Source organism: Balaenoptera borealis (genome assembly GCF_965194805.1).
Source record: "Balaenoptera borealis genome assembly, chromosome: 4".
NCBI lineage: Eukaryota > Metazoa > Chordata > Mammalia > Artiodactyla > Balaenopteridae > Balaenoptera > Balaenoptera borealis.
In genome coordinates, this window is record NC_138861.1 from 74,938,391 (window position 1) to 74,953,133 (window position 14,743).

The following is a 14,743-nucleotide window of genomic DNA, read 5'->3' on the forward strand; positions in this document are numbered from 1 at the left end:
TTATTTATTTATTTATTCTTTTAAAAATATTTTTTATTTGGCTGCATGGGGTCTTAGTTGTGGCACATGGGATCTTCGTTGCCGCATGCGGGATCTTCCTTGCGGCCTGTGGGATCTTTTTAGTTGTGGTGTGTGGGCTCTGTTTTTAGTTGTGGCATAGTTGCGGTATGCGGGATCTAGTTCCCTGATCAGAGATCAAACCCAGGCCCCCTGCATTGGGAGCTCGGAGTCTTAGCCACTGGACCACCAGGGAAGTCCCACTTTTTACTTTTTAAATTCAACATTTATTAAGTACTTACATGTGCTAGATAGATACTGGTAAACAGAACAGTCTTGATTCTAGTCATAAAGACTGCAGGCTAAGTAGGGGAGATAAGACACTGAAGAAGTAGAAAGACAAACATAGTTCATATTATGGTAAGTGCCATGAAGTAAAAGAATAGGCTCTTATGAGAGAATTACAGGGTAATGTAATTTAAAGGCGATTCGGAAAGGCTGTTTAAAATTAAATGGAGACAAGTATAAAATTCAGATTAGAGCACATTCCTTCAATTTCTTAATTTCTTTTCCACTGCCTTCTCCTCTAGCTAACTAGGCTGGAACTTCTTGAAGGACTCACCATGTTGCAAGTGAAATTCATTGAGATGCTAATCTCACAGAAGCTGCTGTCTCAAGATTGCTGGGCAAGTGATTTGCTCATAGATCGATGTTGCTTTGTCTTGCTTGCTGTTATTTTCCATTGTTAGCACCTGCTTTCCCTGTCTTTTTTCATATATACCTCTCCCCGTTTCCATCTACCCCACTGTCTTTTGAATGCTCCCCCCATCCTCTTTTGAAAATATGAATTACTCCTAAATGCATTTAGTACTATACTCAGGGATTAAGTGAGCATTATACCACGGTATCATGGTGCCACCAAATATTACAAACTGAGAACTCTTTTAAAACCACAAGCATACAGGGCTTCCCTGGTGGCGCAGTGGTTGAGAATCTGCCTGCCAATGCAGGGGACACGGGTTCGAGCCCTGGTCTGGGAGGATCCCACATGCTGTGGAGCGACTAGGCCCATGAGCCACAATTGCTGAGCCTGCGCGTCTGGAGCCTGTGCTCCGCAACAAGACAGGCTGCAATAGTGAGAGGCCCACGCACCGCGATGAAGAGTGGCCCCCACTTGCCGCAACTAGAGAAAGCCCTCGCACAGAAATGAAGACCCAACACAGCCATAAATAAATAAATAAATAAAAACAAACAAACAAACAAAAAAAACCCACAAGCATAAATGTCAGCTATCTCCCAAAGGAGAAAAAAAACAAAATTATCCTGATTTGTTCAGAGGTATGAATGATGTAACTCTACACCACTGTTAAGCTTTGCAATACAAACTGTGGGCTATAGACCAGCAGCATTGATATTACCTGGGATCTTACTAGAAATGCAGAATCTTGGACCACACAAAACCTGCTGGATCAGAAACTACATTTCAACAAGATTCCTGGTTGTTCCCTATGTACATTAACATTTGAGAAGTGCCAATGTAGAGGATCCCAAAGCAGATAGTTATAAGAAAATAATCTTACTTCTTTGACACCACTCTAATATTGCATACTTAACCTTCCTGGCATAGCCATTTTTACTTTCTCAGCACTTTTTCATTTATTTATATTCTCTAAGTCAGCGGTCTCCAACATTTTTGGCACCAGGGACCAGTTTCGTGGAAAACAATTCTTCCATGGACTGGGGTGTGGGGGGATGTGCAGGTGGTAATGCTAGTGATGGTTCAGGCAGTCATTTGAGCGATGGGGAGCAGCAGATGAAGCTTCGCTTGCTCGCCTGCCGCTCACCTCCTGCTGTGCGGCCTGGTTCCTAACAGGCCACGGGCTGGTACCGGTCCACAGCCTGGGCGTTGGTGATCCCTGCTCTAAGTTACCATTTTCTGTAGTTTGTTTAAAAGTTCTATGTTTCTCCTTCCCTATCCCATCTAGCATACAATAGTATAGATCTTTAAGATCCAGAAAACTATAGCTGATGGGAGTCATCCACTGCCTTTTCTTTCTTTCACCTGCCATACCACCTCAGGTAAAATTAACCTTTGCCTGTTAATGGAGATATCAGCCAGTGTTTGGTCCTTAGATGTAAGTATATTTATATTTGTATCATTCCTGCTATCAACAGGGTAAAAGAAAGGCCAGCACTTTGAGAGGAAGGTTATTGTTGTGTGGAATATCAGCTCTGTTAATATTTGGCTTAGACCTTGAGCAAGTCACTCGATCTTCTTTGGCTCCAGATCACCATCTATAAATGTTCAAGTTTTATTATATATCAATAAAGATATATACACACATATATGTGAGTTTGATTTTATGTTTTTAAATTAAATGTTGAACTAAAATAAAATAAGATTTATAAGGTATATGTAAGGTATAAAGTGTCATGGTACAATGAAATCCACGTAGCCACTAGCCAGTTAAGTAAAAGAACATGACAATATGCCTTTAAAATCCTGTCCCTGCCAGGTACCATAAACTTCCCTTCTTGCTCCCTAATCACTCTCCAGGATTTTATGATCATTTCCTTGCTTTTCTTCAGTTTTACCACATTTGCAACTCTAAACAACATATAGTTTAATTTTGGGTTTTGAACTTTTATAATAATAGAATCATACAGTATGTATTCTGTGATTTTTTTTTACCTGACATTATTTTTCTGGCATTTATCTGCACTGTTGTATGTAGATAAAATTCACTAATTTTCACTACTGTATTGGCATATAATGAATATACCTTAATTTATCCATCTACTGTTAATGGATATTTGGGATATTTGCAATTTTTTGCTATTACAAACTGTACTGATAGGGTCTTTGTTAAGACTTTGTGCTAATGCCTAAGTACACGAGTCTCTTTATGGCAGTGATTCTCAATCCACACTGAGTACCAGAATCACTGGGGAGCTTTGAAAAACTATAGATGCCTGCCCTCCACCCTGGCTCAGCTGAAATTTAATGTCCCAGGCATCCGTATTACACAAGCACACCAGGTGGTTCTAACGTGTAGTTTGGATTCAGATTGACTGCGTTGGAGCACAGACTTAGGGGTGGAATTGCTGAGTCATAGGTTACACTCATCTTTAACTTTACTAGACAGTGTTAAATTGTTTAAGTGATTATACCAACTTATGCTTCCTCTAGAAGCATTTGTGTTCTGTTGACCTCACATCCTTTCAAATTTAATTTAAATTCAATCAGGGAAAACATTTCCCTTATGTCAAGTGAACACTTCATGTGCTTATTAGTCGTACTGTCACTTTCTTCTGTGAAATGCCTGTACTTTTTTTTTTTTTTTTTGTCCTTTTTATCTATTGGTTTGTCTTTTTCTATTTTGGCTGCACCGTGTGGCTTGCAGGATCTTAGTTCCCCGACCAGGGATGGAACCCTTCCCCCCTGCAGTGGAAGCTCGGAGTCCTAACCAGTAGACTGCCATGGAATTCCCTGGTTTGTCTTTTTTGTTTTAAACTGATTTTTAGGAGTTCCTTATAAGTTTTGGATGCTGATTGTCATATGTGTTGCAGTTATCATTTCTCAGTTTGTGGTCTGTTGTTTCATTTTCATGAAAGATGAACACAAGTTCCTAATTTGGACATAGTCAAATCTATCAACTTTTTTTCCTTTATGATTTGCATTTTTGCATCTTGTTTAACAAAATCCTTCCCATTCCTGAGGTAAAAAGATACTCTCTTAAGTTCTATAGTTTTACATTTCACAATTAGGAATCCAATCCATGTGGAATTCATTTTGTACATGGTGTGAGATAAGGGCTCGATTTTTACCTTTTCTCTTATGGACAACCTGTTCCAGCACTATTTATTCCAAGTCTCTTTACCCCACTGATTTGCCGTGCCACATCTGTAATAAAGCAAGGGTCTCTATTTGTATGGGTCTGTTTCTGGACTCCTGGTTTTGTTCCACTTGTTTATTTATTTATTTATCTTTGCACCAATACAATGTTGCTTTAATTATAATTCTTGATAAGGAAATTCCTTCTACCTCATTCTTCAGGAGTGTCTTGGCTATTAGCCTTTTGTTTCTCCATATACATTTTAGAAACAGCTTGTTGGGTCCCACGAAAACCAACCAAACCAAAACAGTTGTGACTTTGACTGGAATTGCACTGAATCTTTAATCTCCAAATATTTTGGGATTTTCCTGTTATCTTTCTGTTTTTGGTTTCTAGTTTAATTCCACTGTGATCTGAAAGCAGACATTAGATAATTTCTATTCTTTTAAATTTATTCTGAACCATTTTTTATGGTCCAGAATGTGGTCTATCTTGGTGAATGTTCCATATGATCAGGAAAAGAATGTGTACTCTGCTCTTGTGGATGAAGTAGTCTATTGATGTCCATTATCTCCATTTGATTGATGGTACTGTTGAGTTCAGTTATGTCCTTACTGATTTTCTGCCTGTTGGATCTGTCCATTTCTGATAAAGGTATACTGAAATCTCCAACTATAATAGTGGATTCGTTTATTTCTCCTTGTAATTCTATTAGTATTCGCCTCACATATTTCAATGCTCTGTTGTTAGGCATATACACATTAAGGATTGTTAGGTCTTGCTGGAGAATTGGCCTCTTTATCATTATGTAATGCCCTTCTTTTTCCCTGACAACTTTCGTTACTCTGCAGTCTGCTCTGTCGGAAATTAATATATCTACTCCTGCTTTCTTTTGATTAGTGTTAGCATGGTATATTTTTTCCCATTCATTTGCTTTTATTTTGTATATGTCTTTATATTTAAAGTAGATTTCTTGTAGACAACATACGGTTGGGTCTTGTTTTTTGATCCACTCTGACAATCTCTGTCTTTCAATTGGTGCATTTAGACCACTGACATTCAAAATGATTTTTGATATAGTTGGATTAATAGCTACCCATATATGTTACTGTTTTCTATTTGTTGCCCTTGTTCTTTGTTCCTAGCTTTGTCATTCTTTCTTTTTCTGTCTTTTGTAGTTTTAACTGAGCATTTTATATGATTCCATTTTCTCTCCTTTCTTAGCATATCAGTTATACTTCTTTTAAACCTTTTTTTTTTATTGTTTGCCCTAGAGTTTGCAATATACATTTACAACTAATCCAAGCCTTTCAAATAACCCTACAATGTGTCATGGATAGTAAGAGTAGCTTATAGTAATAAAATAATCCTAATTCCTCCCTCTCATCCTTTTTTATCACTGCTATCGTTCATTTCACTTATACATAAGCATATTTATATATGCATAAATAATTGAATACATTGTTGCTATTTTGAACAAACTGTTATGTTAGATCAATTAAGAATAAGAAAAATAAGTTTTAATTTTCCCTTCACTTATTTCTTCTCTGATGCTCTTCCTTTCTTCATGCAGATCTGAGTTTCTGAACTGTGTCATTTTCCTTCTCTCCAAAGAAGTTCTTTTAACATTTCTTGCAAGGCAGTTCTACTGGCAGCAAATTCCCTCAATTTTTGTTTATCTGAAAAAGTCTTTCTCTCTCCTTCACTTTTGAAGAATAATTTCACAGGTTACAGAATTCTAGGTTGGTTTTTTCTCTCAACACTTTAAGTATTTCACTCCACTTTCTTCTTGCTTGCATGGTTTCTGAGAAGTGGGATGTAATTATCTTTGTTCCTCTATAGCTAAGATGTTTTTTTCCCCTCTGGCTTCTTTCAGGAGTTTTTTAATCTTTATCTTTGATTTTTCTGTAGCTTGAAAATGATATGCATAGGTATAGTTTTTCTGGCATTCATCCTGCTTGTAGTTCTCTGAGCTTCCTGGATCTGTGATTTGGTGTCAAACATTGATTTGGGGTTCTCAGTCATGATTGTTTCAAAGATTTCTTCTGTTCCTTTCTGTCTTTCTTGTCCTTCTGGCATTCTCATTACATGCACGTTATATCCTTTGTCCCATAGTCCTTGGACATTGTTTGTTTTTTTTTTAAAAATCTTTGTTCTCTTTGCTTTTCAGTTTTGGAGGTATCTATTGTGATATCCTTAAGATCAGAGATTCTTTTCTCAGCTGTGTCCAGTCTGCCAGTAAGCCTATCAAAGGCCTTCTTCATTTCTGTTATAGAGGTTTATCTATAGCATTTTCTTTTGGTTCTTTGGATTTCCATCTCTCTGCTTACATTGCCCATCTGTTCTTGCATGCTTTCTACTTTATCCATTAGACCCCTTAGCATATTAATCAGTTATTTTGAATTCCTGATCTGATAATTCCAACATCCCTGCCATATCTGAGTCTGTTCTAATGCTTGTTTTGTCTCTTCAAACTGTTTTTTGCCTTTTAGTATGTCTTATAATTTTTTCTTGGTAGTCAAATAATGATGTACTGGGTAAAAAGGACTGTTGTAAATAGGTCTTAGTAAGGTGATGGTGAGGTGTAGAGGGAGAGGAAGCACTCTGTAGCCCTAAGATAAGGTCTCAGTCTTTTAATGAGCCTGTACTCTTGACTGTGAACTTTACCTGTGCTTTTCAGTGCCCTCTCCCCCTTTAGGTGGAAAAGGATGACTAGAGTGGGCTGAAGTTGGGTATTTCTCTTCCATTCCATGTGGAAGGCTTGAGTCAACTGGAGTTGGGTGTTTCCCTTCTCCCAGATCAGTTAGGCTCTGGTTAAATAATTCTCCTGACAGCAGACTTTGTTGAGTAGAATATTCTGGCATATTTCAAATTGGTTCCTTTTTCCCTCCTTTTGCCAGAAGCACAAGGGAATTTTTCTCCGATATTCAATGTAAGAACTTGGTAGAGCTATAGGAGGTAAAACTCACAAAAGTTTTACCCCCAAAGACTGGGTTCCCCCAGAGATTTTATTTCTCTGACTTACCCACACTCATCTCCAGCAATTTGTCAATTACAGTTGTTTTTCCTACTTTAGCACTGGTTCCTATGGAGGTTTCAGTAAGTTGTAATTCTCCCTGTTCTATTGATCTCTCCAATTGTGGCAGTGGTTTGCCCTGTGACCTTGCTTCTCTTATAGTTCTAAGAAGAGTTGCTTTTAAGTTTTTTCAGCTTTTTACTTGTTGTTAGGATGGAGAGGTGACTTTCAAGCTTACTTGCTGGACTGGAAACTGGAAGTTTGCACTGAATTTTTAAATTTGGGAATAACTCTCATTTCTACCATGTTATGTGTTCTTATCTGGAAACATGAAATAGTCCTCTACTTATTTAAGCCTTTTAAAATATCTTTTAATAATTTTATAATTTTCTCCATAAAGGTCTTATACTGATTTTGTGTTAGTCAGCTCAGGCTGCCATAACAAGATACCAGAGATCAGGTGATTTAAACAACAGAAATTTATTTTCTCATGGTTTTGGAGGCTGGAAGTTTGAGATCAGGGTGCCAGAATGGCTGGGTTCTGGTGGTGTCTCTCTTCCTGCCTTGCAGATGGCTGCCTTCTTGCTGTGTCCTCACATTGTAGACAGAGGGCTCTGGTGTCTCTTCTCATAAGGGTACCAGTTCTACTGGATCAGGGTCCACCCTTATGACCTCATTTAACCTCAATCACCCCCCTTAAAGGCCTTATCTCTAATACAGTCACATGGCAGGGCATGGTTAGGGCTTCCATATAGCAATTTTGAGGGGACACAACTCAGTCCATAGCACATGTTTTGTTAGATTTAGTCCTAAATACTAAATGTTTTTAATGTTATTATAAATGGTTTTATTTTTCTTATTATCTTATTATACTTTTAAGTGGTTTATGGTAAATGGACATGTAATTCATTTTTATATACTGATTTTATAAGAACTTGCTTTTATACAAATGATAGCATGATAGATCTAAGAATAATACTACCAAATTTTAATTTTTTTGAAAACTTCTTTATTTTAGATTCACTGCTACACAGAGTCACATAATCCTCAAATTCCAAGTTTACAACTGATCATCACAAGATCCCTATCCATATATACATTAGTTAGAGGGAAAAAGTTCTATACAAAATTTTAGTAGTTACATTTGTAAGCAATACTGAATTAGTGAAAACTGAAGAACTCCCAATGCATTACACATAGGATAACCACTCTTAAATATAAGAAGCGAGGCAATACAGGAAAATTTCCTGGACAGTCTAGAAAAATGATAAAGGCATTTATGATGAGATAAATGCTTTAAATTAATTAATTAATTAATTTTTGGCTGCGTTGGGTCTTCGTTGCTGCACGTGGGCTTTCTCTAGTTGCAGCGAGCAGGGGCTACTCTTCGTTGTGGTGTGCAGGCTTCTCATTGCAGTGGCTTCTCTTGTTGCAGAGCATGGGCTCTAGGGTGCGCGGACTTCAGCAGTTGTGGGAAACAGGCTTAGCTGCTCCGCGGCATGTGGGATCTTCCTGGACCAGAGCGTGAATCCGTGTCTCCTGCATTGGCAGGCGGATTCTTAACCATTGCACCACCAGGGAAGCCCGAGATAAATGCTTTTAGTACACAACTTATTGGGCAAATGAAACTGCCACATAGGTTGGTACTTTCACTTTTGAATATTTGTGGTATGGTATTACCCATTTATCTGACATTCATACATAAAATTTCAAGTCTGGTTCTCCAAACGGTTGCTTGATGTTTTTTGAATAGTGTCTGGTGTACTCAGAGTGCTTTTTTCATTTATCTTTTCTTCTTTTGTAAGGTTTAGTGGGACTGCGCAATGCTGGAGCAATAATCCAGAATGTCCTGAATAGTGAATTCCATTGTAACACCAGATCCAGGATAACAGCGAGCTATCAAGCCTTCAAAATGCTTGTACTGGCGTATAAATTCATCCTGCATGGAGTGCCACACCACCTATAATAAAAATGAAAATAAGAGTCATTAAACTATGAATGGAAATAATACACAGTCAAGTATGTAGAAATAATGTCAAGATATATTCTAAGGATTTAGAATAGCATAATAGTTAAGAACATACATTCTGGAGCTAGAAACTAGCTCCTTCCACTTATAAGGTTTGTGACCTTGAGTATGTTACATCATTGCTCTGTGCCTCAAGTTCCTTATCTGTAAACCAGGGTAATGATAATAATACCTTCCTCACAAGCTTCAGGTGAGGTTAAATGAGTGGATACACGTAAAGTGCTCAGAACAGTGTGACACAGTAAGCACTCATTACATTTATCTGTTATTATATTTACTCCGATATCCAACAGCGATGTGGATATGCACAACTATGTATGAAACTAAGACTAATGATTAAATGAAATGCAACACTGAATGCTTAAATTTCATTTCATGTGAAAGTTTAACAATTTCTTTATCTAAAACTGATGATGCAAAACATTGCTTGATGCCATGGAGGACACCAAGATGAGTCAGACCAATCACCTGCAATCAAAGGAATTTATAATCTGGAAGTGGAAATCACGATGCAGACAATTATCAAGACAGAATCTGATACACACATTGACATATTAGCTAATATTAATAGGTTATATTTATTGACTTATTTCATATCAGCACAGTACAAAGTGCTTTATGTATACATTATCCTTTTTAAGTCTCATGACAACCCGGTGAGGTGGGTACTATGAAATCATCCCTATCTGCCAGTTGAGGGGATTTTTCCTTATAAACCCTAAATCTCATAAACCCTAAATTCCTAATAGACAACTTAAGACTATTTACTGAACAGTTTTACTTACACTTTTTTGCTTCTCATCTTTTAGCTCATGGTATTTCATCCACCTGGAAGGCCACTTCTCCTACTTTATCTGTTAAGTTAGTATCTGACTTTCAGAGGCTAACACAAATGCTTTCCTTCATGAAGCCTTCCATGGTGTTAAAATCAGAATTATTCTCACTCATCTTTGGGCCTTTTAGTATGGCTTATAAAGAATGATGGCTCAGTTGGCAGTTTAAGTCTGACTCTACCATTCATTAGCTATGGGATCATGGTCATATTACTCCACCTCTCTAAGCTTTGATTTTCTCATGTATAAAATGGCAATGACAGTAATAGTAGTGCCCACTATACAGGAGAGGTATTATTTCTACTTTTCAAATCAGGAAATTGAGGCTCAGAGAGGTGAAGTAATTTGCCCCAAACCATGAAGCTTTATCTGGAGCCAGATTATGAACCCATTTCCAGCTCCAACCCCCATGCTCAGAATCACTCCACTGTACTATACACCATTCCATTTCCTTGCTTCCCTCAAAACTAAAACAAAATGAAAAAACCCATCCCCAAACAATAGAAAAACAACTTAATGCCTCAAAACAATAAAAAACAAATACAAAATAAACAGGAATAGCCATATAAACTTATATAAATATTACTCCTTTCTTCCCCTCACAATTCATTAATCTGGTCTGTACCTTGTGGAACTTTCCTCCTACACTAAAATTAGAAAATGCATAGTATTTCTAGAGGAATATTTTGGAGAAAAGCAATATATGTAAGGATGTGCAATCTAGGATGGTTCAAAGAACTAAAGCATACCTGGAGTAAGTTCTCCTCTTCACATAAATGTTTGTCAACCTTCTTGTAGAGGTTATCTAGACCTTTTTTTACTTCCTTTCCAGGATACTCTTTAATAACTTTTCGGAGTTCTTGTTTGTTAAATGCAAGTTGATAGCTTACTTCCTCTTCTCTTATACCCTGTGCTACCCGAGCTTCAACGCCTTCAAAGAAATGCTTCGAGGAAATGGAAAGAAATAATAGCTAAGAAATGCTTTCATGACCACTTAAATTAAAAAAAAATCTGATTATAAAATAGTATATTCATTATATAAAAAATCAATGTGTGAAAATATAAAGGATAAAATAATAATCAGCTATTATCATACCACTCAGAGATAACCACTGTCAACATTTTAGATCTCCTGCTAGTCTTTTGATGTGTGAGTACATAAATGAGATTATAATTTTGCACGCTGTTTTTCCACTTAATATTTTATGTTTTCCCAAAGTATAAATTTTAATGGCTGTATAATGTTCCTTCCAATGACTGAACTATAATTTGTTTATTCATTCCTCCAGTATTGGGTATTTAATATTTTTCACTCTTTTTTCTTGGAGTTGGCAAAATCTACTCATCAAAAAAAAAAAAAAAAACTCTTACAAATACAGTCGTCACAAATAACTTTCATTCGTAAGTATTTACCCACATTATTGATTACTACCCAGCATAAATTTCTAGACTATAATTCCTCAGTTGAGGAGTATAATTGTTAAGCATTCTGAAGACTCTTCATATACACAAATTGCTTCCCAGGAAAGTTCAATCAGTTTATATTTCTGTCAACAGTATATGAGAATGTTATCTTACCATACTATCATCAGCATTAGCACAATTAAAAAACAAATCTTTTCCACTTTAAAAAGTGAAAAAGTTTGTCATTTTATTTCACAATTCTTTGGCTATAAATGAAGTTAACCTGCTTTTCAGATGCTTAGTGGTACATTCAGAACCCTTGCCCATTTATATGTTGAGGTCTTAGTGCTTTCATTATTGATTTTAAAAAGATCTTTTATATTAAATATACTGACATGGTGTTACAAATATTCTCCTCAGGTTGTCTTTTAAGTATAATTGGTCTTTTAATATGCATATTGATTGGCAAGTCTTTATTTGAGCACAATACGACTTAATATCGACAAGCCAAATCCAGTCATTACTTTTCTCTAAAGTTTTCTTAGCAATTATTATTTATTTATTCTTATAAATTATTAATTTTTTGACAGTAATTTTTGGACAAGTCTATTCCTGGTAATTTTAAAATTTTGTTTCTACATAGACTTTCATATTATATATAGGTAATTATAACCTTGACTCTCCTTTGTATATCTTTATGTTTTGGTCTTATTGCATTGGCTAGATCTTCCATAACAATGTTAAATAATAAGGGGTCTATCAATGTTTCTGCTTTAAATTTGATTTCAAAGGAAGTGCCTCTATGTTGCAGGTAAGTATCATGTAGGCTTTAGGTCTGAGACCAACCTTCTACCCTAAAGGAATATCTGTCTGTTCTTAAGTTTTAGAAAGAACTGGTTCTGCATTTGATTAAATGTCTTTTAATCAAAACAATTCTTTGAATTATCGACAACAGATACATAATTTTTATTTGACTCATTTCAAGTTAAAAACTTATAGAAGATGACTAATCATATTGTGGACAAAGTTAGTTAGAAGGGTCCATTTAAGCTTCTACTATGTTGCACAACTCTCTAAAACTATCATTTCTCACTTTTTAAAAAATATTTATTTTGTTTATTTATTATTTTTTGGCTGTGTCGGGTCTTAGTTGTGATATGCGGGCTCTTTTGTTGCGGCGCACAGGCTCCAGAGCGCGTGGGCTCTGTAATTTGCGGCACTTGGGCTCTCTATTTGAGGTGCACGAGCTCAGTAGTTGTGGCACGCGGGCTCAGTTGCCCCGCGGCATGTGGGATCTTAGTTCCCCGATCCCGTGTCCCCTGCATTGGAAGGCAGATTCTTTACCACTGGACCACCAGGGAAGTCCCTCATTTCTCACTTTTAATGATCAGACTTGCTCTGGGGAATGAGAAGTCAAGAAAAGAAGGGAAAAGAAAAGGCAACGAACAAAACAATTTTTGGTTTTCCTTTTATCTTGATAAAGTTTTCAAAATCTTCATCTGAACTAGGGATAAAGGTTAGCCATTTATGAGGTAAGAAATAAAAGAGTCTGGTATAATGGAAAAGCCTAAATCTACGATTCATCCCCCAGCTTTGCTACTTTCCAGTTATTATAACTTTTCATTTACTTTCAGTTTCTTCGTTTGTAAAATGGGGATAATACCATCTTACCCCACATCACTGTTTATAGGAACTAAAAGAAATAATGTATATAAAACATCTAGCAGTGTCTTGGCACACTGGCAGCTTAAGTATCTGAGTCTCTCCTTCCTTATCCTCCTGCATCAATATATGAGCAAATTTAAAACAAATGTCTATTGTGTTATTCACATGTACACAGGTTCAAAACCAGGAAAGATACACTGAATGAAAATATACTTACATTTAGTTTTTCAAGAGGTTGTCCTAAAGAGTAAATGACGTAAGACTGAAGGTGATCTGTGTATTTTTGTTTGGCTTCTTTTTTTTCAGCTTCTAGACATGAGATTTTCAAACGAGAAAGTGTTGCAAAAATATGGTGGAAGTTTTCCATCATGACTACATCCCTGGGCGTCTTCTGGCTTTCGTTAGCTACTTTCTCCACTAAGATGAAAACAGGAAAAACATAGTAACATCCTGATATAAGTATAACCATATTTAGCTAGGAAAAATTTACATGATTTTTTTCATTTGTAAGTATAAGAAGTAAGCACATTTCTGGACTTAATAAAATATATTGTATTGAAGGATCTTACATCTACGTAAACCTAATAAAAAATCATTCTAAAACAGTCCCAAATACATATATATGGAAACTTAGTATAGAGTAAAGGTGGCTTTTCAAATCAGTGGGGAAATGATGAATTATTCAAAATGTTTAGGACAACTAGCTGGTCCTTTTGAATACACTAAATTTGGATTCTTATTTCACATCTTTCAGACAAACAAATTCTAAATTGCTCAAGTACTTAAAATGTTAAAAGCAAATAAATAAATGAATACAATCATAAGTACTAAGAAAAATAAAGCCAATTAAAGAAATAATTTTGTGATAGTATGAACTTTCTAAGAATGGCCCAAAACTCAGAATCATAAAGAGAAAGATGAATAAATATTTCAAATAAAATTTGAAAGCTCTTGCATGGTAAAACATACCATAAACAAAACTGATTTATAGTCTTTCAGGTTTACAAAGAATAAAAAGATTGATAATACCTAGTAATATTGGGCTTTGATGCAGATGTGATAGAAACTTTCACCAAATGCTCAAAGCACTAAACTGGTATAATCTTTCTATGTGGCTATTTGGCAAAAGCCTCAACACAGACACAAAACTTTTGACCCAGTAATTCCATTTCTAATAATTGACCCTAAGGAAATTATTGGACAAGTATACAAAAATATATGGAGGAAACTGGAAACAAACTAAATGCCTATTAACAAAAGATGTGGTAAATAAATAATGATACATGGAATACTATGCAATCATTAAAAATGATTATGGTTATCTATATTAATAGACAAGGAAAGACACTAGAAGTATAGAGTATAGTAGGTTCCAAAACAGTGTGTAAGGTATGATAAAACTTTTAAAATTAGAGAACACACACAATATGCACATATACACCAGCGAGAGAGATATACTCAAAAGTTTAGCAGCGAAAAATTAAATGTTATCTTTGCATGATTAGATTACAAATTATCCTTATTTTCTTCCTGATTTTTAAAATCAGTTTGCTGATTTTTGGGGGTATGTAATGAGCATATATTACTTTACAATCAGAAAACGCAAAGCTACTTTGAATTTTAAAAGAACTATCAACCATACAAACATTCAATCATATAATTAATCTATCTTTCCCCTAAACCTGTTTCCACTGAAAATATGTTATCTATAACTTCCTGTCAATTTTTTAGCTTTAAAAATTCCTGAATAGATGCAATCAGATCATTTATTTCAAATTAAACAACACATCCACACTGTTTCTGTAACTTAATTGTGTGGTCTGACATAGGAAGACAGTGAATTATAGTATTTTAGCATTAATCTACCATATGTGACACATATGAAAACAGGCCTAAAGAAGTGAATTGATTTGTTTAAGGTTACACAGACATCACTGCTGATCATCTCTGGAAGACTCTTGCT

The 14,743-nt window shown here is 35.7% G+C and overlaps 1 protein-coding gene and 1 long non-coding RNA gene across 12 annotated transcripts in view; one reads left to right on the plus strand and one right to left on the minus strand.

Annotated features, from left to right (window-relative positions):
• LOC309627985 overlaps window positions 1–14,743 on the plus strand; it is an 85,015-nt gene that overhangs the window by 27,088 nt on the left and 43,184 nt on the right. The gene's annotated exons all lie outside the window — the stretch shown is intronic.
• Window positions 7,817–14,743, minus strand: part of EXOC1 (exocyst complex component 1) — a 60,564-nt gene continuing 53,637 nt past the window's right edge. For all 11 annotated transcript variants that reach the window (XM_082390135.1, XM_082390142.1, XM_082390141.1 and 8 more), the window contains 3 exons: window positions 12,998–13,197; window positions 10,461–10,655; window positions 7,817–8,809 (listed from right to left, as the gene is read on the minus strand). In XM_082390135.1, coding sequence (XP_082246261.1) covers window positions 8,657–8,809; window positions 10,461–10,655; window positions 12,998–13,197 — 548 coding nt within the window. In that variant the 3' untranslated portion in view covers window positions 7,817–8,656. The remainder of the gene's footprint in view (window positions 8,810–10,460; window positions 10,656–12,997; window positions 13,198–14,743) is intronic.